Source organism: Engystomops pustulosus, chromosome 1, assembly GCF_040894005.1.
Source record: "Engystomops pustulosus chromosome 1, aEngPut4.maternal, whole genome shotgun sequence".
Taxonomy (NCBI): Eukaryota; Metazoa; Chordata; class Amphibia; order Anura; family Leptodactylidae; genus Engystomops; species Engystomops pustulosus.
In genome coordinates, this window is record NC_092411.1 from 250,832 (window position 1) to 276,053 (window position 25,222).

Consider the following 25,222-nt stretch of genomic DNA (forward strand, 5'->3'; position numbering starts at 1 on the left):
GCTTTACCCTGAGCCCCCATGTATCCGGCGTCTGCCCCCAGCTATAGGCTTCACCCTGAGCCCCCCATGTATCCGGCGTCTGCCCCCAGCTATAGGCTTCACCCTGAGCCCCCCATGTATCCGGCGTCTGCCCCCAGCTATAGGCTTCACCCTGAGCCCCCCCATGTATCTGGCGTCTGCCCCCAGCTATGGGCTTCACCCTGAGCCCCCCATGTATCCGGCGTCTGCCCCCAGCTATGGGCTTCACCCTGAGCCCCCCATGTATCCGGCGTCTGCCCCAGCTATAGGCTTTACCCTGAGCCCCCCATGTATCCGGCGTCTGCCCCAGCTATAGGCTTCACCCTGAGCCCCCCATGTATCCGGCGTCTGCCCCCAGCTATAGGCTTCACCCTGAGCCCCCCATGTATCCGGCGTCTGCCCCCAGCTATAGGCTTCACCCTGAGCCCCCCATGTATCCGGCGTCTGCCCCCATCTAAAGGCTTCACCCTGAGCCCCCCATGTATCCGGCGTCTGCCCCCAGCTATGGGCTTCACCCTGAGCCCTCCATGTATCCGGCGTCTGCCCCCAGCTATAGGCTTCACCCTGAGCCCCCCATGTATCCGGCGTCTGCCCCCAGCTATAGGCTTCACCCTGAGCCCCCCATGTATCCGGCGTCTGCCCCCAGCTATGGGCTTCACCCTGAGCCCCCCATGTATCCGGCGTCTGCCCCAGCTATAGGCTTTACCCTGAGCCCCCCATGTATCCGGCGTCTGCCCCAGCTATAGGCTTCACCCTGAGCCCCCCATGTATCCGGCGTCTGCCCCCAGCTATAGGCTTCACCCTGAGCCCCCCATGTATCCGGCGTCTGCCCCAGCTATAGGCTTCACCCTGAGCCCCCCATGTATCCGGCGTCTGCCCCCAGCTATAGGCTTTACCCTGAGCCCCCCATGTATCCGGCGTCTGCCCCCAGCTATAGGCTTCACCCTGAGCCCCCCATGTATCCGGCGTCTGCCCCCAGCTATAGGCTTCACCCTGAGCCCCCCATGTATCCGGCGTCTGCCCCCAGCTATAGGCTTCACCCTGAGCCCCACATGTATCCGGCGTCTGCCCCAGCTATAGGCTTCACCCTGAGCCCCCCATGTATCCGGCATCTGCCCCAGCTATATGCTTCACCCTGAGCCCCCCATGTATCCGGCGTCTGCCCCCAGCTATAGGCTTCACCCTGAGCCCCCCATGTATCCGGCGTCTGCCCCCAGCTATAGGCTTTACCCTGAGCCCCCCATGTATCCGGCGTCTGCCCCCAGCTATAGGCTTCACCCTGAGCCCCACATGTATCCGGCGTCTGCCCCCAGCTATAGGCTTTACCCTGAGCCCCCCATGTATCCGGCGTCTGCCCCCAGCTATAGGCTTCACCCTGAGCCCCCCATGTATCCGGCGTCTGCCCCAGCTATAGGCTTCACCCTGAGCCCCACATGTATCCGGCGTCTGCCCCCAGCTATAGGCTTCACCCTGAGCCCCCCATGTATCCGGCGCAGGGGAGGAGCGGGGGCTCATACCCTACACGTATCTGATATAACATGACATCATCACACCCTGTAATGATGTCACCACTAGTGCACAAGGGACGGAAGTATCTGCAGAATCTCCAATTATTATCTGAGGAGATTGTGTATTGTTTACAGATTTCCTTCCCTTCAGGTTCTTACAACTAAGAATCTTCTATAAAAGCTATGAATATAGACCGGGACAAGATGGCGGAGAGCGTCCTGCGCCTCACCCTAGAGATCCTGTACCGGCTGACAGGAGAGGTGAGAGCCCCCCATATCATGTGGTGGTGGGGGATGGGACATGGATGTGGTGATATTATCCCGCTGTCTCCCCATAACCAGGATTACACATTAGTGAAGAAGACGTCTAGTGAGCGCTGTCCGGCCCCTGTGTATGAAGAATGGGGGGGACCCCTGCGCCCCATCCCCCGGCCTCACCCCCTGATACATGACCAGATCCTAGAACTGACCATGAAGATGACGGAGCTGCTGACTGGAGAGGTGACACTGCTGGGAATGCTGGGACATGATCCAGTAATGGAGGCTCCGGGGGATGACTGTAGCCATTGTGTGTGTCAGGTTCCTATAAGGTGTCAGGATGTGGCCGTCTATTTCTCCATGGAGGAGTGGGAGTATGTAGAAGGACACAAGGAGCGCTACCAGGAGCCGCGGAGCCTGACATCACCAGGTAATAGACAGGACTAAAGACACGTGTCCCCTCTGTATTATCTGTATAGAAGAAGGAATTCAGTCTGTGTATGTGATCCCTACAGTCCCTCCATCCAGGGAGAGAAGATCCCCGGAGAGATGTCCCCGTCCTGCACAGGAGGATCAGGTAGGTGGAGATGTCTCCTGTCATCATGTTCCTCGGTTCTGGAACCATCTTTATAATATTTGTTTCTCAGCTTCTGGATGAGGAGAAGGATCCGGAGAGTCTGGATGTTGTGGCCGTAACCATAAAAGAAGAGACGTGTGTGAGTGATGAGGAGGAGTGTGAGGAGGACGCCCCGGCACATGTCCCCCCAGGTGAGGAGTGTGAGGAGGACGCCCCGGCACGTGTCCCCCCAGGTGAGGAGTGTGAGGAGGACGCCCCGGCACGTGTCCCCCCAGGTGAGGAGTGTGAGGAGGACGCCCCGGCACATGTCCCCCCAGGTGAGGAGTGTGAGGAGGACGCCCCGGCACGTGTCCCCCCAGGTGAGGAGTGTGAGGAGGACGCCCCGGCACGTGTCCCCCCAGGTGAGGAGTGTGAGGAGGACGCCCCGGCACATGTCCCCCCAGGTGAGGAGTGTGAGGAGGACGCCCCGGCACGTGTCCCCCCAGGTGAGGAGTGTGAGGAGGACGCCCCGGCACGTGTCCTCCCAGGTGAGGAGTGTGAGGAGGACGCCCCAGCACGTGTCCCCTCAGGTGAGGAGTGTGAGGAGGACGCCCCGGCACATGTCCCCCCAGGTGAGGAGTGTGAGGAGGACGCCCCGGCACATGTCCCCCCAGGTGAGGAGTGTGAGGAGGACGCCCCGGCACATGTCCCCCCAGGTGAGGAGTGTGAGGAGGACGCCCCGGCACGTGTCCCCCCAGGTGAGGAGTGTGAGGGGGACGCCCCGGCACGTGTCCCCCCAGGTGAGGAGTGTGAGGAGGACGCCCCGGCACGTGTCCCCCCAGGTGAGGAGTGTGAGGAGGACGCCCCGGCACGTGTCCCCCCAGGTGAGGAGTGTGAGGAGGACGCCCCGGCACGTGTCCCCCCAGGTGAGGAGTGTGAGGAGGACGCCCCGGCACGTGTCCCCCCAGGTAAGGAGTGTGAGGAGGACGCCCCGGCACGTGTCCCCCCAGGTGAGGAGTGTGAGGAGGACGCCCCGGCACGTGTCCCCCCAGGTGAGGAGTGTGAGGAGGACGCCCCGGCACGTGTCCCCCCAGGTGAGGAGTGTGAGGAGGACGCCCCGGCACGTGTCCCCCCAGGTGAGGAGTGTGAGGAGGACGCCCCGGCACGTGTCCCCCCAGGTGAGGAGTGTGAGGAGGACGCCCCGGCACGTGTCCCCCCAGGTGAGGAGTGTGAGGAGGACGCCCCGGCACGTGTCCCCCCAGGTGAGGACGCCCCGGCACGTGTCCCCCCAGGTGAGGAGTGTGAGGAGGATGCCCCGGCACGTGTCCCCCCAGGTGAGGAGTATGAGGAGGACGCCCCGGCACGTGTCCCCCCAGGTGAGGAGTATGAGGAGGACGCCCCGGCACGTGTCCCCCCAGGTGAGGAGTATGAGGAGGACGCCCCGGCACGTGTCCCCCCAGGTGAGGAGTATGAGGAGGACGCCCCGGCACGTGTCCCCCCAGGTGAGGAGTATGAGGAGGACGCCCCGGCACATGTCCCCCCAGGTGAGGAGTGTGAGGAGGACGCCCCGGCACGTGTCCCCCCAGGTGAGGAGTGTGAGGAGGACGCCCCGGCATGTGTCCCCCCAGGTGAGGAGTGTGAGGAGGACGCCCCGGCACATGTCCCCCCAGGTGAGGAGTGTGAGGAGGACGCCCCGGCACGTGTCCCCCCAGGTGAGGAGTGTGAGGAGGACGCCCCGGCACGTGTCCCCCCAGGTGAGGAGTGTGAGGAGGACGCCCCGGCACATGTCCCCCCAGGTGAGGAGTGTGAGGACGCCCCGGCACGTGTCCCCCCAGGTGAGGAGTGTGAGAAGGACGCCCCGGCACGTGTCCCCCCAGGTGAGGAGTGTGAGGAGGACGCCCCGGCACGTGTCCCCCCAGGTGAGGAGTGACCTCTGGAGAAGAGACACTTAGTTGCCACTTTTGACATTTTAGGAATCTGCCTTATGAGAGGACAATAGGATGAAGAATTGAAGTAAAAGACCCAGCGCTCTCCTCTAGCGCCCCCTATGTTATCTAAGTCAGATCCAGGAGACGTCCTGTGCCCTCCGGCTATAGACTCCAGCACTTTCCTCCATCATTACATGATGAATATCTCCGGCCGCTCTGTTGAATAGTCGTCCTGCTGACACCTGGGGGGACACATTACTGGGTGTAGTCTGACCCGACGCCACATAGGAGACTTTATATACAGAATGTTCTCATAGATGAGCAGTTTTGGTCATAATTTGTCAGTGTAAATATCCCCAATATACTTAAGACCACAATCCAATATCATTCCCCAAAGGAATCTTTAAATCATTGAAATAATGTAAATCTGTAAAACACAACATTATAAAATACTAATAAAAATTTCTAGGTTATTTTGTTCAATAAATGCAAAAATCTGTTCCATTTTTTGGCAGACGACTGCGCCAGGAGCTCAGAGGAACATGTGACGGCTTCAGAGGAAACCGAGGATTGTGACATCACACAACGAACGTATGACGAGCTCAACTGCGCCCCAGATGTCCCCCTGGACGACCACAGCGAAGATCTATCATCACGTCTTATTAGACAGCTCGTAACTTCTGATTCATCACCGCAGGATACAAGTAATGAACACCAAAAACCTTACCTGGGGGACAAGCTACTTTCGTGTTCAGAATGCGGCAAATGTTTTCTCTTTAAATCAGATCTTTCTAGACATCAGAGAAGTCACACAGGAGGGAAGCCGTTCTCATGTTCCGAGTGTGGGAAGTGTTTTGCACATAAATCTCACCTGGTTCAACATCATAAAATTCACACGGGGGAGAAGCCACACATGTGTTCAGAATGTGGGAAATGTTTTACACAGAAATCTCACCTTGTTGACCATCGGAGGGTTCACACGGGGGAGAAGCCATTTATATGTTCTGAATGCGGCCAAAGTTTTACCTGGAAATCGCATTTTGTTAAACACCAGAGAATTCACACGGGAGAGAAGACATTTTTGTGTTCAGAATGCGGGAAATGTTTCACAGATAAATTGGATCTTGTTGAACACGAGGACGCTCACGCGGGGGAGATCCCTCATGTATGTGACATATGTGGGAAACATTTCAATAAAAAGTCCATTCTAGATGTGCATCAGAGAAGCCACATCGGAAAAACCTTTTCTTGTCCTGAATGTGGGAAATATTTTACTCGTAAATCCCATTTTGATAGACATTGCCTGACGCATACGGGGGAGAAGCCACACTCATGTCCAGAATGTAGTAAACGGTTTACGAGTAAAGGAAGCCTCGGAGAACACCTGAAGATCCACACGGGGGAGAAGCCACACTCATGTCCGGAATGTGGGAAATGTTTTATCCAAAAGGCCGCTCTGATTTCACATCGGAGAAGTCACATCGGAAAAATATTCTCATGTCCAGATTGTGGAAAATGTTTCTTAAGAGAGGAAAGTATTGCTGAACATCAGAGAATTCACACAGGAGAGAGGCCATTTTTGTGCACAGAATGTGGAAAGTGTTTTCTCCAAAAATCTTCTCTCAATGTGCATCAGAGAAATCACACAGGAGAAACCTTTTCATGCACAGAATGTGGGAAGAGTTTTCCTTGCAAATCCCATTTTGTTAGACATCAGAGAATTCACACGGGGGAGAGGCCGTTTCCATGCGCCGTATGCGGAAAGTGTTTCAACCAAAAGTCAATTCTGATTGTACATCAGAGAACTCACACAGGACGGTGACTTTTATTGCAAATCAAGCCGTGTGCTCTGAATGTCACCGGTCCATACTGACAATCCAAGCCTCCACGAGAGACCAGCATCATGGTAGAAGGTCTAGCGCTGGATCGCCAGGGGGGAAATCGGGTAGGAGGTGAGTTGTATTGTGTTGCTGGTGGACACAGGGGTTGATTAAAGTAAAAATATCTTGGAAACCCCCTTTAATGTGACCAATAAAATGATAAACAACGGGAAGGAAATAGAAGGGACCCTAATAGGGACAATTCACATCTGAAAAGAAGGGAAACATTTGATCTGTTGGATCTATTAAAATTTAATTTAACTTTATTGGTTTTGTCATTATCTTACTTATATAGATACATCACCAGAACAACTCTCAGTATATAAAAACAGCTCTAAAACTGAGCTCTGTATAGAAGTACAGCACCAGGTGCAAGCTCCATACAATACGAGAGCATCATAACTGGGCTCTGTACAGAAATTCCAGTAGCTGGATCAGGCTACCAAATGAAAACTAACTTCAGAACCAGTCTACACACAGGAAACCGGAACCAGAAATGGGCTCCGTATAGAAATACATCACCAATCCCAGGCTATGTGCAGAAATACAGTACTTGAACCAAGCACCACAGATATAGGCTATGTCTAGAAATACATAATCAGAACAAGGCTCCATACATAAATACAGCATCAGAACTAGACTTCATCCAGAAAATACAGCACAAGACCAAGGCTCTTTACCAGAACTAAACTCTGTACAGAAATACAGCACCAGAACCGAGCTCCATACCTAAATATAGCCCCAGATATAAGGCTCTGCACAGCATCAGAACAAGGAACCAGGCACCGTTTAGAAATACAGCACCAGAACCGAGCTCCATACCTAAATATAGCCCCAGATATAAGGCTCTGCACGGCATCAGAACAAGGAACCAGGCACCATTTAGAAATGCAGCAACAGAACCAGGCTCCAAATAGAAATGCAGCAAAAGACCCTGTCACAGGTGTCCCTGCGATCCATGTCACATCAAGGCTCCTGCGAATACTCGGTGACATCTCCTGCTACCCCGGCTTGTATACCTCCCTTTAAACCAAGGCTAAGACTTTCTTTGCCTGACAAGTATGATGGGGACCCCAAGCTGTGCAGGAGCTTTATCACTCGGTGCTCCTTGCACATTGAGCTCATGCCATCTCAGTTTGTCACTGAACACTTCAAAGTGGCATTCGTCGTCAGTCTCCCCTCCGGGAAGGCCCTGGACTGGACTACCCTTCTGTGGGACAGAGGCGATCCAGTCACGGCTACTCACACTGCATTCCTGGCAGAATTCCAGTCTGTGTTTGAAGAACCTGTACAAGCCTCCTCTGCTGAGACTGCGCTGCTGAATTTGCGCCAAGGGGACTCATCTGTGGGTGAGTATGCAGTTCCGCACCCTGGCCTCTGAACTCTCCTGGAATGATGTGGCTCTGTCAGCGACCTTAAGAAAAGGACTTTCACCTCAAGTTAAGGACGTGGTCTCATCAAACTAGCCACTTGGATTGATGTGCGATTTATGGATTGCGCTGAGGAGTTATGTCACGAGCATCCGCAAGTCCGTCCTCGACGTCTACCTTGCTTGGCACCTGCTTTCCAGAGGCCGCTCCAGCCTCCGGCCATAGTATCTGCAGAGGAGCCTATGCAGGTGGACAGAGCCCTACTCTCCCTTCAGGAACATTCCAGACGTCAACAGGAGAATCTTTGCCTGTATTGTGCCAGTCCAAAGCACTTGGGGCTTTCCGGTCCCTCCCCATCGTTCGGGAAACTACAGCACCTAGGGTTCTTGGGATAAGCGTCTCTAGGTATGAACAAAGCTTCTCCACGCCTGACTATTCCTATGCTCCTCAGCTTCGGTACCCGCACTCCGATTGAGGTTTCAGCGTTCCTGGACTCTGGTTCCCGGTTCTGTGCGGAACTTTGTGGATGCTGCACTGGTCTCCCGGCATCACATCCCGCTGGTTCCTCTCGAGAAGCCTCTCGTCATCTCCTCAGTCATCAGGCAAATTCCAATCGGGTCCGGTATCGCACTGAGCCTATTTCTCTGCAAGAAGACTGTCCTTTTACGTGCTGTCACGTGCCACCTCATCTCTCCTGCTGGATCTCCTGTGGATGCAACTCCATGCACCGGTCCTCAACTGGAAGATGGGGGAGATCCTTCGTTGGGTCTCTGAGTGTCACTCACGCTGTATGGTGGCATCTTTACCTGTATCTGTTTTGGCCTCTTCCTTATCTCCAAACCGCTTGGAGGGCAAACCTATGTGTTATCGGAACTTTGCCAATGTTTTTGCCAAAAAACAAGCAGAGACTTTGCCACCACACAGTTCCTACGACTGCCCTGTGGATCTACTGCCAGGTGCCTCTCCTCCCAGAGGTTGTATGTATCCAGAGACTGCTGCTATGTCGACGTATATCCAAGAGAACCTGCAGAGAGGCTTTATACGCAAATCCTCCTCTCTGGCTGGTGCAGGCTTCTTTTTCGTGACCAAGAAGGATGGCTCCCTCCGTCCTTGTATTGACTATAGCAGGCTTAACAAAGTCGCAATTAAGAACCGCTACTGCCTGCCTTTGATCACGGAGCTCTTTGACTGCCTGCGCGTTTCCAAGGTCTTCTCCAAGTTGGACCTTCGTGGGGCCTACAACCTCATCCGGATCTGCAAGGGTGACGAATGGAAGATAGCTTTTAACACCCTTGATGGCCATTTCGAGTACCTTATGATGCCATTTGGACTATGTAATGCTCCAGCTGTTTTCCAGGAATTTGTCAATGACATCTTCAGAGATCTGCTGTATATGTGTGTCCTTGTCTACCTAGACAACATTTTAATGTTCTCCCCAGTCCTTGAAACTCACCAGGCCCACGTACAGCAAGTTCTTGGTCGCCTTCAGGCTAATCGGCTCTACGCCAAGTTCGAGAAATGTCAGTTTCACCAAAGGTCTCCAGATGGATATTGCTAAACTGTCTGCAGTTCTACAGTGGCCGCATCCAGAAGGTCTACGAGCCATACAGAGGTTCCTGGGTTTTGCAAACTATTACCGGCAGTTTATTCCACATTTCTCCACTCTGATGTCTCTCATTGTGGCACTCACCAAGAAGGGAGCCAATCCCCGCCTCTGGTCTTCAGTGGCTGAAGAAGCCTTCTCAAGGTTGAAGTCCTCCTTTGCTTCGGCTCCAGCTCTCTCTAGGCCTGACATGTTGAAGCCCTTTCATCTTGAGGTTGACGCATCCTCAGTAGGTGCTGGGGCGGTGCTCACCCAGAAAGGGCCTAAAGGCCGAAATGCAGAGAGGAATTACTCCATAGGAGATAGAAAAAAAGTTGACCATCAAACTTGCCCTGGAAGAATAGCATTATCTACTGGAAGGAGCTCACCATCAGGTTTGTGTATATACAGACCATAAGAACCTCCTTTATCTCCAGACAGCCCAGTACCTTAATTCCAGGCAAACCCGTTGGCCGCTCTTCTTTTCATTCTTCAACCTGTTAATCCATTTCCGTCCTGCGGAAAAGAATATCAAGGCTGGTTGTTGCCGCTCTGGTGGATCTTCAGCAGCTTTCCGTATGTTAGACCTGCACTCCGGAAGAGAATTCTGTCTTTTTTGTCTGATTTTCTTCGTGTCTGGCTGGGTACCCTGGGGTGCAACGCTCCGTGGCCCTCATCTCCAACTACTACTGGTGGCCTGACCTGGTCAAAGATGTTCTGGATTTTGTGGGGTCCTGCACTTTCTGTGCCCATAATAAGCCTTCTCGTCTCAAACCGGCTGGCCTTTTGCTTCCGTTGTCGATACCCAGTCGCGGGTGGTCTCGCGTGGCTATGGACTTTGTAACCGATCTTCCACCTTCCTCTGGCAATACCATCATCTGGGGGGTAACTGACCGCTTTTTCAAGATGTCCCATTTTGTTTCCCTTCCAGGTCTTACATCTGCTCCATGACTTGCCAGTTTGTTCTTTCAGCACATCTTCTGGCTTCATGGACTTCTTCAACACATCGTGTCCGGCTGAGGGGTCCAGTTTGTGTCCAAAATCTGGCATTCCTTGTGTAACGAGCTCCAAGTAAACCTGGACTTTTTTCTGCTTACCACCCACAGTCAAATGGTCAAGTAGAAAGGGTGAATCAGACTTCGTCTCTGCCCGTCAAGATAACTGGTCCTATCTGCTACCGAGTTCTCCTATAACTCCCTAAACTCTGGGTCTACAGGTGGCAACCCATTTCTTTGTTGTCTACGGACAAATTCCTCTCCCTCCTCTTCCTCTGTCTTTTCCCTTGGATGTCCCTGCGGTAGAGAAACTGGTACAGGACCTCAAATCTATTTGGGAACAGACCCGTCAGTCTCTCCTCCGGGCCACTGCCCACACCAAGACCCAGGCTGATAAGAAACATAGGACTCCTCCTGTCTTCTCTTCAGATACGCTTTCTTGGTTCTTTTGAAGTGATTAAGCGCATAAATCCTGTGGCGTATAAGCTCTGCCTTTCTCCCACTATGCGCAGCCCGAACTCCTTCCATGTCTCCCTCCTGAAACCTGTCATTTTGAACCGCTTCTCTCAGCAATCTCCTCATCCTGCTCCAGAGGCTGTCTCCACTGACATCTACGAAGTTAAGGAGGTACTGGACATGAAGACCGCGAGAGGCAAGCGGTTCTTCCTTGTTGACTGGAAGGGGTTCGAGCCTGAGGAGAGATCCTGAGAGCCTGAGGAGAATATTCTGGACCATAGTCTCCTCCTGCCCTGACGACCTACCTTTCCCCGACCTCGAGTCTGCTTAGCATTCCTGTACCTCGACCTTGGCTGCCACCGTGGACAAGTTGCACCCGTGGAACGACGTGGTGGCACCACGCGGCAGCAAGACCATCCCGCTTTGCAGCAGGCTCTGGTGAGGACTGGGTGCCACTTAGTCTCCGGTCCCAGGTGTCTGCTTGTGTCATCATCCGCTGTGGTCCAGGGGGTTCACTAACCCTGAAGCCTGACAGACCCAAGCTTTGTGCTGAAATATATCGCCAGGAATTTGGGTACAAATGACCTACAAAGAAAAACTGCACCATAAATAGACTCAGTACAAATATACAGATACTAGAACCCAAGATCCTTACAGAAATACAGCCCGAGCTCCATATAAATATACAGCACCAGAACAATACTTAGAAGCCTGGTTTTGGTTATTTATTTCTACATGGAGGGTCCAGTTATGGTGCTTTATTTCTATATGTATACAGTATCCTCTATAAATTTATATATAAACACAAAAACATTTGCATATTTACAGTATTCCCCTATAATATAACTATATATCATGCATTGGCTTATAGGCCGTGTCCCTTCCCTGCATAATAAATTTGCATATATACAGTCCCCCCATAGTGACTACATATATACACTGGAGTTCAAAACTAGCGAATAATGTCTGATCACTTGTTTTTTTTTTTTTTTTAGAAATAATGTAAATGAACATGTGATGAATGTGTAAGGCGTCTCCATCCACTAGAACAGGATTTTACATAATTACCAAAGTATCAACATAAAACCTTTTTACAAAAAAACCATGATGATAATTAGAGAACACTAATGATTGGAGCACAGAGAAAGATTATGATAACATTTTCTGCAGGTCCCAGTAGTCACTAATCATTAGGGAGAGCACAGGACCTCAGCACCGGCCACAGGACCTCAGCCCTGGTCACAGGACCCCAGCACTAGCCACAAGACATCACTCGTCTCTCAGACGGCTCTGCTGGGATCTGCTCCGCTCTTCTTCTTCTTCCACAGTTCTGTGACTGTTGTGGGTCTCTTGGCCTGAAATTTGTTACCAAGGATTTTCCAGGTTTTCAATTGGGTTAAACGATTACTGGCTGAGTGAAAAACAGAAGGAAGGAACCACATATTGTTGAATAAGTTTCTGATACACAATTTCATTCACTGTGCCATGTAGCTGTATTAGAGGTCCAGCCCCTGCTGCAGAAAACATTTCCCAAACCATGACACTTCCTCCACCACCTATCACTGACTTCTTTGCACATTTTGGCTTCAGTCTTTCCCCAGTTTGTCGACGAACATAATGTTTCCCTCCAGACCAAATAAATTAAACTTGCTTTCATCACTAAAATGACCTGTTAACACTTCTCCACTGTCCACACAACAAGCTCCTCAGCAAAGGTGAGTCTCGCCTTTTGATTCTTTCTGCAGAGTGAGTCCAAATGCTCTTAAGCATTGTGTCAGATCCATGCCCTGTTCAGTGCTGAACTGGAGGCAATTCCAGCTGCAATGATGAAAGGATTCCCCATGGAGATTCTCCGCATTATCCCGTCCTCTCTTAAATTTGTTTTTCAGGGGGGACCAGACTTCTTATGGGACTGAAATGAGTTGTTGATGTTGTAAAGATGCAATATTCTGGAAATCACAGAGAGCTGACTACAGGAGTGATCAGACACCGGTAGATACGGGGTCAATGGTCTCCAGTCACAGAGAGTCAGTGAGGAGGCTCGTGTCGGTTCCTCAAACACGGAGCAGAATTCAGCCAGGAATGCAGTATGGGCATCCGTGACTGGATCGCCTCTGTCCCATAGAGGTGTAGCCCAGGCCAGGGCCTTTCCGGAAAGTAGACTGGCGATGAATGCCACCTCGGAGCGTTTGGTGACAAAGTGGGACGGCATCAGTTCTATGTGCAGTGAGCACTGGGTAACAGAATCTAACAGAGGGACCAGTAATCTAAGTGGAACCTGAACCAGAGCCCGCCGCAAAGCGGGATGGTCTTGCTGCGGCAGGGTGCCACCAGGTCGTTCCACAGGTGGCACCTGCAGTGGTACCTGCAGGTACAGAATCGTGATCCAGGCTCAACGTCAGGCACAGGCACGTAGTCAGGGCAGGCGGCAGAGATGCAGAGGTGTGTTACAAAGAGTGACAGGTTCTTTGGATTTCGTGTTATAGAACAAGAAAAATTACACAGTCAACAATATTTAAAAGGTTTATTGCAATACAAAAGTACATAAAGAGTTAAATAAAATATAATACTCACAACACTGTCAGCTTTCATTGATGAGCTCCGGCACACAAATCTTCACGGGCTTATCAACTTACAACTCTGTCCAGCATCATTGATGACCTTCCGGCAGGTTGGGGGCTTCACGGACTATCACCAAGCAGTAGAATGACAGGTATTGACAGGTAGCATCAGGTTTGTTCTCCAGGTGTCCCACAGAGATACAAACCGCAACAGTATATAGCTAGCTTTCAAATATGTTCAAATCTTCTAGTCTTTTCTAGTCTATTCTTTTCTATTTCATTGTATCCTCTTCTGTTCTAATCTGCCGCTAGGTGATAGTCCCGAGTTTTTATACCCTATGTCTGCGTTACCAAACTATGTGGAAAAACATGTGTATGCACATGTGTTTCTCATCATCCTCCTAATGGTATAGTTTCCCATGGAAGTGGCCAGTTTCCATTGGAAAGCAACCAAGGAGTTGGACGCATCCAAGAAATATGTGATACATAACAGTGTCAAATGAGGATAAGCTATGTTGACTTGGGTTCATTCACAGTTGAAATAAGGTTACATGAACTTTCTTTTATAGAGAAGACATGTTGTATCTTCGACTCCATTTTGGTTTTCCATTACATTCCACCCTAGACAGGTCAGGTCACCTTATATACACCATAAGCTATCTTTATATGCTGGCGCTTAGTGGGTTTGAACATAGCACATAAGGTTGGAATGCATTGGAGACAACAACAACTTATAATTAAGAGAGCTATTATGCAAATTATAATTCTGTCAATTTTTCGGAGATATCCAAAATCGGGTAGGAAGGCTAATAGCCAATAGCCAATCCCACCACCATTGATTTACATCTTGTTTTACGATAAGATAATCCTTTATTAGTCCCACAGTGGGGAAATCCACAGCATTACAGCAGCAGAGAGGGGACAGAGAGTGAAGTACAAATTATGACAACAATAATATTAGGGATAAATGAACAAAAAGAAAAGGGGATAAAAAGACAAAAAAGAGACAAGCAATGATCGGCAGTTTGATGTTTAGTCTGTGGATGGGACCTGCAGGGACTGGTTAGGTGGGGGGCGCAGGTTACTTCTGTTTGGGCCTTGTTTGTTGAACAGCCTGATGGCAGCGGGGAGGAAGGACTTACGATAACGCTCCCTCTCACACTTGGGGTGAAGCAGTCGGTCACTGAATGTGCTCCCCAATGCCACCACAGTCTCATGCAAGGGATGGGAGCTATTCTCCAGAATAGACTTCAACTTACCCAGTGTCCTCCTCTCAGCTACCACCCGCACTGTGTCAAGAGGACCCCCCAGGACAGAGCCGGCTTTCCTAATCAGTTTGTCCAGTCTGCTCCTCTCCCTTGCTGAGATGCTGCTTCCCCAACAGACTACACCAAAGAAGATGGCTGGTGCCACTACAGAGTTGAAGAAGGTCTTAAGAAGAGCCCCCCGCACTCCGAATGCCCTCAGCCTCCTCAGCAGGTGAAGCCGGCTCTGACCCCTCCTGTGAAGTGCGTTTATGTTCTCTGCCCACTCCAGTTTGTTGTTGAGGAGGACACCCAAGTACTTATAGGACTTCACTGCCTCAATGTCTGTCCCATGGATAACCACCGGTTGAGAAGGAGGACTGGGATTACGAAAGTCCACCACCATCTCCTTGGTCTTCCCGGCATTAATCCTAAGGTGGTTTCGCTGGCACCAGTCCACAAATTTCCGGATCAGTTCTTTGTACTCCCTGTCGTTATATGGGTAATCATTTCACACAGTTGCTGTAATTTACCATGAACATCTTCTGAATGGTCAGAAAAATTAAAGCAACACAGTCCTGCAAAACTTTCACATCCGTGACCGTGTTTGAGTAACAGGTAGTCTATAGCGGCTCTATTTTGTAATATAGCCTTCTTATATGAATGTAAATCTAGCAAAATATCCTCTATAATAGCACTAGTGATATTTATATTCCTTATCATAAAGCAAGCCATATGTGCTAGTGTTCTTTGATTATTTACGGCTAAGCCGGGCACTCCTACTAGTGATACAGCCAGACTTATATATTCTGCTGCTGACAGGAGGGTCACATCATAATAACAGTCTTCGGGCAGTGGTATAGTGTCTCTCTTTCTCAGCGCACGCTCCGGTGGTGTACGTAAGGCACGCTCAGGTGGTGTATGTAAGGCATGCTCAGGTGATGTATGTAAGGCATGCTCAGGTGGTGTATGTAAGGCATGCTCAGGTGATGTATGTAGGGCACACTCAGGTGGTGTATGTAGGGCACGCTGAGGTGGTGTATGTAGGGCACGCTCAGGTGGTGTATGTAGGGCACGCTCAGGTGGTGTATGTAAGGCACGCTCAGGTGGTGTATGTAAGGCACGCTCAGGTGGTGTATGTAAGGCACGCTCAGGTGGTGTATGTAAGGCACGCTCAGGTGGTGTATGTAAGGCACGCTCAGGTGATGTACGTAGGGCACGCTCAGGTGGTGTATGTAGGGCACGCTCAGGTGGTGTATGTAAGGCACGCTCAGGTGGTGAATGTAAGGCACGCTCAGGTGATGTACGTAGGGCACGCTCAGGTGGTGTACGTAAGGCACGCTCAGGTGGTGTACGTAAGGCACGCTCAGGTGGTGTACGTAAGGAATGCTCAGGTGGTGTACGTAAGGCACGCTCAGGTGGTGTACGTAAGGCACGCTCAGGTGGTGTACGTAAGGCACGCTCAGGTGGTGTACGTAAGGCACGCTCAGGTGGTGTACGTAAGGCACGCTCAGGTGGTGTACGTAAGGCACGCTCAGGTGGTGTACGTAAGGCACGCTCAGGTGGTGTACGTAAGGCACGCTCAGGTGGTGTACGTAAGGCACGCTCAGGTGGTGTACGTAAGGCACGCTCAGGTGGTGTACGTAAGGCACGCTCAGGTGGTGTACGTAAGGCACGCTCAGGTGGTGTACGTAAGGCACGCTCAGGTGGTGTACGTAAGGCACGCTCAGGTGGTGTACGTAAGGCACGCTCAGGTGGTGTACGTAAGGCACGCTCAGGTGGTGTACGTAAGGCACGCTCAGGTGGTGTACGTAAGGCACGCTCAGGTGGTGTACGTAAGGCACGCTCAGGTGGTGTACGTAAGGCACGCTCAGGTGGTGTACGTAAGGCACGCTCAGGTGGTGTACGTAAGGCACGCTCAGGTGGTGTACGTAAGGCACGCTCAGGTGGTGTACGTAAGGCACGCTCAGGTGGTGTACGTAAGGCACGCTCAGGTGGTGTACGTAAGGCACGCTCAGGTGGTGTACGTAAGGCACGCTCAGGTGGTGTACGTAAGGCACGCTCAGGTGGTGTACGTAAGGCACGCTCAGGTGGTGTACGTAAGGCACGCTCAGGTGGTGTACGTAAGGCACGCTCAGGTGGTGTATGTAAGGCACGCTCAGGTGGTGAATGTAAGGCACGCTCAGGTGGTGAATGTAAGGCACGCTCAGGTGATGTACGTAGGGCACACTCAGGTGGTGTACGTAAGGCATGCTCAGGTGGTGTATGTAAGTAAGCCTTCCAAATTCTATGATAGATCTTATATGTTACTGGTTTCCTACTCTTCTGTAGAGTGGAAATCACCTCACTAGACAAACCTTGCTTTTGGAGAATCATCCTCTCAATAGCCATGCCGTCAGACGCAGGGCTTTTATCTCTGGATGGAGGATCGGGCCCTGTGACAACAAGTTCCTGGATTCCGGAAGCACCCAGGGATCGGCTACCGACAGCTCCCTTAGACTCGAGAACCATGCCCGACGGGGCCAAAAGGGAGCGATCAATATCACCTTTGCCCTGTCCTGTCTTATCTTCCTGATAGTCCTGGGCAAGAGAATCATGGGAGGAAAGGCATAAAGAAGAGGACTGTCCCACTTTTGAGAAAAAGTGTCCACAGCTAAAGGAAGGTCTGCCCTGTTGAGGGAAAAAAATCTTTCTACCTTGCGATTTTTCCTTGTGGCAAAAAGATCTATCAGTGGCATCCCCCAAAGCCTGACTATCCTCCGAAATATTGACTGATTCAGTTCCCATTCCCCTTGATATAGGGTCTCTCGACTTAAAAAATCTGCTGAAACATTTTCTACACCCCTTATATGAATCCCTTTTAATGATGTAAAAAAGGTCTCCGCCAAGGTTAGGATCTGAGTGGCTATGAGCATGAGGCCTGAATTTCTTGTGCCGCCCTGTCTGTTGATATGGGCAATTGCTGTAGTGTTGTCTGACATCACGGCCACCCCATGTCCCTGTAACAGAGGAAGTGCTTGCATCAGGGCTTTTAAGATTGCTAACAGCTCTTTTTTGTTTGACTACAGGTCCCTTTCTGCTATATCCCAAGTACCCTGAAAAAACTGATCCTCCATGTGGGCCCCTCCCCCATGGACTGGCATCCGTAGTGATTAGCTTGTCCTGACCGGGGTTCCAAGGAAGACCAACCTCTAGATTTCTTACGTTTAACCACCAATCTAGGGAGTTTAAGATTTTTTTGGGGAGAACTTTTACTTGTAAGGAGGTTTGCTCCCTGTCCCACTTTTCTAGAAGAAAATTCTGCAGACTTCTTGAGTGGAACTGAGCCCAGGGAACAGCAGGGATGGCGGCTGAAAAAAGACCCAGAAGAGACATACCTTTTCTTAAGGAAATCAGGGGATTTTGTTTTATCTCTAGCACCAGTGATCTTATTTTTTCTACTTTTTCTACTGGGAGAAACGTCCTCTGTCTTTGCGAGTCTAACCATGTCCCTAGAAAAAGCTTTCTTGTTGTGGGAACCATAGATGATTTTTCTTTGTTTATCAGCCACCCTAACTTCTTCAATATCTTAAGAACCCTGGACAGCTGATTTTGTACCTTCTGACTTGAAGACCCTACCAGTAGGAAATCGTCCAGATATGGTATGAATAACCCCTGTGTTTCTCGTATGTGGGCTGCCATTATCTTTGTAAAGATTCTTGGGGCAATAGCTATCCCGAATGGTAGTGCTCTGTATTGAAAATGATGAATCTCCGCATCTACCTGAATGGCCACCCTTAAGTATCTCTGAAAATCCTGATGTATGGGGATGTGGTAATAAGCATCGGCTAGGTCTATCGAGGCCATGAAGCAATCGGGAAACAACAGGTTTACTGCTGATTTCAGGGTTTCCATCTTGAATCTTGGAACAACCAGGAATTTGTTTAGGGGCTTTAGATTCAAAATGACCCTCAATGAACCCCCCGGTTTCTTTATCAGGAATAGATGTGAGTAAAAACCCTGGCCCTGTTCGGCAAGAGGAACCTGACACAGTACCTTTTTCTGGACTAGGGTCCGGACCTCGGTAATCATCGCTTCTCTGTTTTCTCTGGAAGCGGGATACGTGATGACTAATCGAGAGGGAGGCGGAGAGAGAAATTCCATCGAGACGCCCTTCTGAATTGTCTGTAACACCCACTTGCTCCCTGATATCTCTGACCAGGCTTCGAAGAAGTGGGCCAGTCTTCCCCCTAAGGGGAGCCTGGCATCATAAAGCATCGGGTCTCTGACGCTTGGGGCTCTGAATTGATTGAACAGGAGTCCTCTATTTTTTTGAAAGGGTCTGAAATTTTGATTCCTTTCTGCTCCCCTTCTATGAGACCTAGGCCTCCGAAAGGGACGAAAGGAGCCACTTTGGGTAGAAGGAAAAGATTTTATTTTACTCCCCGCATTCTCCAACAACTCTTCCAACACCTTCCCGAATAACAATTTTCCGTCACAAGGGATTCCACATAGTCTATTTCTTGACCCTATATCCCCTGGCCAGTTTTTTAGCCAGAGGGCTATTCGGGCAGAATTGGACAATGCTGATGAACGAGCAGAGAGTCTAAGTGCATCGACAGAGGCGTCTGCTAAAAAGGCGGCTCCTTTCTGTACATTAGAAACCGACAAAGCTAGGGCATCCCTCGGCACCTTATTTCGAATATCAGTTTCTAGTTGATTTAACCAAAACAACATAGAACGGGAAACACAAGCGGCTGCAATATTAGACTTAAAGGCCGAGGTAGCCGAATCCCCAGACCTTTTGAGAAAACTTTCAATTTTCTTATCCATAGGATCTCTGAGGGAACCTAGATCTTCAAACGGGAGAGATGACTTGCGACTGACCTTCGCTACAGATGCATCCACCTTAGGAGCAGAGCCCCATGCACTGGATATATCTGAGTCAAAGGGACACTTCCTCTTGACTGATCTAGGAATATACGATTTTTTATCCGGTTTCTCCCATTCTTTCTGTATCAGGGAAGACACTGTCTCATGAAGGGGAAAAGACAACTTACGCCTTTCTTTAAGGCCTTCAAACATAATATCCTGAACAGACTTAGGTTGCTTCTTGTCCTCAATGTCCATAGTCATCCTAACTAATTTAAGAAGGTGATCAGAGTTGTCAATATTAAATAGAGGACGCCCTGCCTGCTCTGTTTCAGAAGCCAGGGAACCTGAATCACTAATTGAGGCTACACCTTCTTCCTCTGATCCTGACCCCTCCGCAACATATACTGCCCCGGAGGTGCCTGGCTGATCCTGCATGAGGGGGTGGGTTAGGATAAGACAACTCTCTGGCCTTTTGGACTTCTTCTCTAACCACGCTCCTTAATTATTCCATCCAAACGGCAGATTCCTCAGTTAAGATCTTGCCAATACAGGTGTTACAAGTGGCTTTTTCATAACTGGAAGGGAGTTTATGAGCGCAAATTTTACACTCTCTATGGTGCGTCTTACGGGTAGCCTTTTTAGGCCCCTCTTCTCCCTAAGATAGGCAAACAATACGTTATAAGATCAATACAAAAAAAGTGAAAACACTCACCGCCCTGCCAGTATAGTTACCGGGGCTGGAGTTCTGGGTGTCTCTGTAAGATCTCGCTTGTCTGCCATGCTGCACAGCTGAATTGTTACCAGCACTCAGCAGTTCCTCTCGTCCATTTTTAAAACTCCCGCCAGTGGGCGTGGCCTATGACCCTACTTCCGGTCAGAACGACCAGCAGAGAGGGAAAACAAAAAAACGGCCTTACCGGGACAAAATACTTATCCTTACAGCAAAGGTGTCACCATCGCATTGAAAATGAAAGTGGTGCGCCATATTTTCTTTCTCCGAGCGCCACTTCGGGCGCTCGTAGCTGAAACATGAAGTGACTACACGTCACTTCCGGTGCGCACTTTCCACTTACCCCTGTCGTCAGCGGCTGCCGGCTCCTATAAACAAAGTTCCGGCCGAAGTCCCGCGCATACAGAGGGAGGAAGGGCCATGATCCTCATCCCCACACCGGAGGATAGAACTGACGGCGTCCCACACTCCTTTCATGGAGAAGGGTAAGTGAGACACCGCAGGGACACCTTCATCACGGCGTGCTCAGGTCTCCTTCCAAGGACAGGAAACCAAAACTGGGGTGGAGTAGGAGGAGCCTCTTTTTATGCTCAGGTTTCCTGTCCTTGGAGGGCGGATCCCTATCTCTCTGGTGGTGCCGTCGTGATGAAGGGGAAAAATATATATAAAGAGGTAAATATCAAAATATACTCACAACACTGTCAACTTTCATTGATTAGCTCCGGCACACAAAATCTTCACGTGCTTATCAACTTACAACACTGTCCAGCATCATTGATGACCTTCCGGCAGGTCGGGGGCTTCACGGACTATCACCAAGCAGTAGAATGACAGGTATTGACAGGTAACATCAGGTTTGTTCTCCAGGCGTCCCACAGAGATACAAACCGCAACAGTATATAGCTAGCTTGCAGGACCTCCCCAGTCTCCCAGTTGAGAACCGGCGTGTGAAGACCCAGGAGGACAGATGAAGTGGAACGTGGCAGCACGTAGAATGACAATTTTTCATGTGAAGAATTCCCACTTGAAAACTGACGGGTTCAGTGTGGTACCAGACCGGATTGGAGAGAAGCTGACCGAGGAAATGACTAGAGGTTGCTTGAGAGGAACCACCGGAATGTGATGCCGGGAGACCAGAGTGGCATCCACAAAGTTCCCCGAAGAACCAGAATCCAAGAAGTCTGACACCGAGGAGCAGAGGAATTGTCAGGAGTGGAGAAACAGTATTCACACCTAGGTATATCGCTCCCAGGGGCCCTAGGTGGTGGCGTCTCCTGGACATGGGGGGACGGACAGGACAAGCCCCAATGAAGTGCTCAGGATTGGCACAGTACAAGCAGAGGTTCTCCTGACAAAGTAGTAACGTGGATCACGGGGGCACTGACTCTCTGTGACTGACACTACACACACTGAAAGCTGTCACACACAGGTAGGTGCCGGTCACTGACTACAGGACCGATCACACACAGGTAGGTGCCGGTCACTGACTACAGGACCGATCACACACAGGTAGGTGCCGGTCACTGACTACAGGACTGATCACACACAGGTAGGTGCCGGTCACTCACTACAGGACTGATCACACACAGGTAGGTGCCGGTCACTGACTACAGGACTGATCACACACAGGTAGGTGCCGGTCACTGACTACAGGACTGATCACACACAGGTAGGTGCCGGTCACTGACTACAGGACTGATCACACACAGGTAGGTGCCGGTCACTAACTACAGGACTGATCACACACAGGTAGGTGCCGGTCACTGAGTACAGGACCGATCACACGCAGGTAGGTGCCGGTCACTGACTACAGGACCGATCACACGCAGGTAGGTGCCGGTCACTGACTACAGGACCTATCACACGCAGGTAGGTGCCGGTCACTGACTACAGTACCGATCACACGCAGGTACGTGCCGGTCACTGACTACAGGACCGATCACACACAGGTAGGTGCCGGTCACTGACTACAGGACCGATCACACACAGGTAGGTGTGGGTCACTGACTACAGGACTGATCACACACAGGTAGGTGCCGGTCACTGACTACAGGACTGATCACACACAGGTAGTGGCCGGTCACTGACTACAGGACTGATCACACACAGGTAGGTGTCGGTCACTGACTACAGGACTGATCACACACAGGTAGGTGCCGGTCACTGACTACAGGACTGATCACACACAGGTAGGTGTCGGTCAGTGACTACAGGACTGATCACACACAGGTAGGTGTCGGTCAGTGACTACAGGACTGATCACACACAGGTAGGTTCCGGGCACTGACTACAGGACTGATCACACACAGGTAGGTGCCGGTCACTGATCACACACAGGTAGGTGCCGGTCAGTGACTACAGGACTGATCACACACAGGTAGGTGCCTGTCAGTGACTACAGGACTGATCACACACAGGTAGGTGCCGGTCACTGAGTACAGGACCGATCACACACAGGTAGGTGCCGGTCACTGACTACAGGACCGATCACACACAGGTAGGTGCCGGTCACTGACTACAGGACCGATCACACGCAGGTAGGTGCCGGTCACTGACTACAGGACCGATCACACGCAGGTAGGTGCCGGTCACTGACTACAGGACCGATCACACGCAGGTAGGTGCCGGTCACTGACTACAGGACCGATCACACGCAGGTAGGTGCCGGTCACTGACTACAGGACCGATCACACACAGGTAGGTGCCGGTCACTGACTACAGGACTGATCACACACAGGTAGGTGTCGGTCACTGACTACAGGGCTGATCACACACAGGTAGGTTCCGGGCACTGACTACAGGACTGATCACACACAGGTAGGTGCCGGTCACTGATCAAACACAGGTAGGTGCCGGTCAGTGACTACAGGACTGATCACACACAGGTAGGTGCCTGTCAGTGACTACAGGACCGATCACACACAGGTAGGTGCCGGTCACTGACTACAGGACTGATCACACACAGGTAGTGGCCGGTCACTGACTACAGGACTGATCACACACAGGTAGGTGTCGGTCAGTGACTACAGGACTGATCACACACAGGTAGGTGCCGGTCACTGACTACAGGACTGAACACACACAGGTAGGTGTCGGTCAGTGACTACAGGACTGATCACACACAGGTAGGTTCCGGGCACTGACTACAGGACTGATCACACACAGGTAGGTGCCGGTCACTGATCACACACAGGTAGGTGCCGGTCACTGACTACAGGACTGATCACACACAGGTAGGTGCCTGTCAGTGACTACAGGACTGATCACACACAGGTAGGTGCCGGTCACTGACTACAGGACCGATCACACACAGTTAGGTGCCGGTCACTGACTACAGGACTGATCACACGCAGGTAGGTGCCGGTCACTGACTACAGGACTGATCACACACAGGTAGGTGCCGGTCACTGACTACAGGACTGATCACACACAGGTAGGTGATCCTCAGGTCCTTCAGTAAAGCCTATTCATGTGACTCCTCCTGTAATGTCTCCATTTGATAGCAGCGGGCGCAGAGATGAATTCCATCAGAAACTTCTGTTATTATAACATGTGCAGTCAGACATCCATCATTTCTTCTCCCAACTCCCAGCAGACCACACCCCTTAACTTCCTGTCACATGTTCTCATTTCTAAAAGAGACTTGTATGCTTGCTGTATGGGACTCCTCCCACACAAGTGATCACATGACGGTGACATCATGGCAGGTCCTGGAAGGTCACAGCTGTGGTAGCTGGAGGTAGGTGTGCGCTGCCTGTGATGGAGGTAGGTGCACACTACGTGTGAAGGAGGTAGGTGCGCGCTGCGTGTGACGGCGGTGGGCGTGCGCTGGGTGTGAAGGAGGTAGGTGCGCGCTGCGTGTGACGGCGGTGGGCGTGCGCTGGGTGTGAAGGAGGTAGGTGCGCGCTGCGTGTGACGGCGGTGGGCGCGCGCTGGGTGTGACGGAGGTGGGCGCGTGCTGGGTGTGACGGAGGTGGGCGCGCGCTACGTGTGACGGAGGTGGGCACGCTGGGTGTGACGGAGGTGGGCGCGCTGCGTATGACGGAGGTAGGTGCGCGCTGCTTGTGACGGAGGTGGGCACGCGCTGGGTGTGACGGTGGTAGGTACGCGCTTGGTGTGACGGAGGTGGGCGCGCGCTGGGTGTGACGGCGGTAGGTACGCGCTTGGTGTGACGGAGGTGGGCGCGCGCTGGGTGTGACGGCGGTGGGCGCGCGCTGGGTGTGACGGAGGTGGGCGCTGGGTGTGACGGTGGTGGGCGCGCTGGGTGTGACGGAGGTGGGCGCGCGCTACGTGTGACGGAGGTGGGCGCGTGCTGGGTGTGACGGAGGTGGGCGCGCGCTACGTGTGACGGAGGTGGGCACGCTGGGTGTGACGGAGGTGGGCGCGCTGCGTATGACGGAGGTAGGTGCGCGCTGCTTGTGACGGAGGTGGGCACGCTGGGTGTGACGGAGGTGGGCACGCGCTGGGTGTGACGGTGGTAGGTACGCGCTTGGTGTGACGGAGGTGGGCGCGCGCTGGGTGTGACGGCGGTAGGTACGCGCTTGGTGTGACGGAGGTGGGCGCGCGCTGGGTGTGACGGCGGTGGGCGCGCGCTGGGTGTGACGGAGGTGGGCGCTGGGTGTGACGGTGGTGGGCGCGCTGGGTGTGACGGTGGTGGGCGCGCTGGGTGTGACGGAGGTGGGCGCGCGCTACGTGTGACGGAGGTGGGCACGCTGTGTGTAGCTGCGTATGACGGAGGTGGGCGCGCTGCGTATGACGGAGGTAGGTGCGCGCTGCTTGTGACGGCGGTGGGCACGCTGGGTTTGACGGAGGTGCGCACGCTGCGTGTGACGGAGGTGGGCGCGCTGCGTGTGACGGAGGTGGGCGCGCTGCGTGTGACGGAGGTGGGCGCGCTGCGTGTGACGGAGGTGGGCGCGCTGCGTGTGACGGAGGTGGGCGCGCTGCGTGTGACGGAGGTGGGCGCGCTGCGTGTGACGGAGGTGGGCGCGCTGCGTGTGACGGAGGTGGGCGCGCTGCGTGTGACGGAGGTGGGCGCGCTGCGTGTGACGGAGGTGGGCGCGCTGCGTGTGACGGAGGTGGGCGCGCTGCGTGTGACGGAGGTGGGCGCGCTGCGTGTGACGGAGGTGGGCGCGCTGCGTGTGACGGAGGTGGGCGCGCTGCGTGTGACGGAGGTGGGCGCGCTGCGTGTGACGGAGGTGGGCGCGCTGCGTGTGACGGAGGTGGGCGCGCTGCGTGTGACGGCGGTGGGCGCGCTGGGTGTGACGGCGGTGGGCGCGCTGGGT

At 52.3% G+C, this 25,222-nt stretch overlaps 1 protein-coding gene across 1 annotated transcript in view; it reads left to right on the forward strand.

Moving 5' to 3' along the window:
• Nucleotides 1-1,709: 1,709 nt before the first annotated feature.
• The window catches only part of LOC140114350 (uncharacterized), a 30,178-nt gene continuing 6,665 nt past the window's right edge, over nucleotides 1,710-25,222 (forward strand). Inside the window, exons 1-7 of the mRNA XM_072132700.1 lie at nucleotides 1,710-1,787; nucleotides 1,869-2,027; nucleotides 2,106-2,214; nucleotides 2,300-2,361; nucleotides 2,432-2,552; nucleotides 4,784-6,086; nucleotides 14,042-14,045. Of these exons, the coding sequence (XP_071988801.1) occupies nucleotides 1,710-1,787; nucleotides 1,869-2,027; nucleotides 2,106-2,214; nucleotides 2,300-2,361; nucleotides 2,432-2,552; nucleotides 4,784-6,086; nucleotides 14,042-14,045 (1,836 nt within the window). The remainder of the gene's footprint in view (nucleotides 1,788-1,868; nucleotides 2,028-2,105; nucleotides 2,215-2,299; nucleotides 2,362-2,431; nucleotides 2,553-4,783; nucleotides 6,087-14,041; nucleotides 14,046-25,222) is intronic.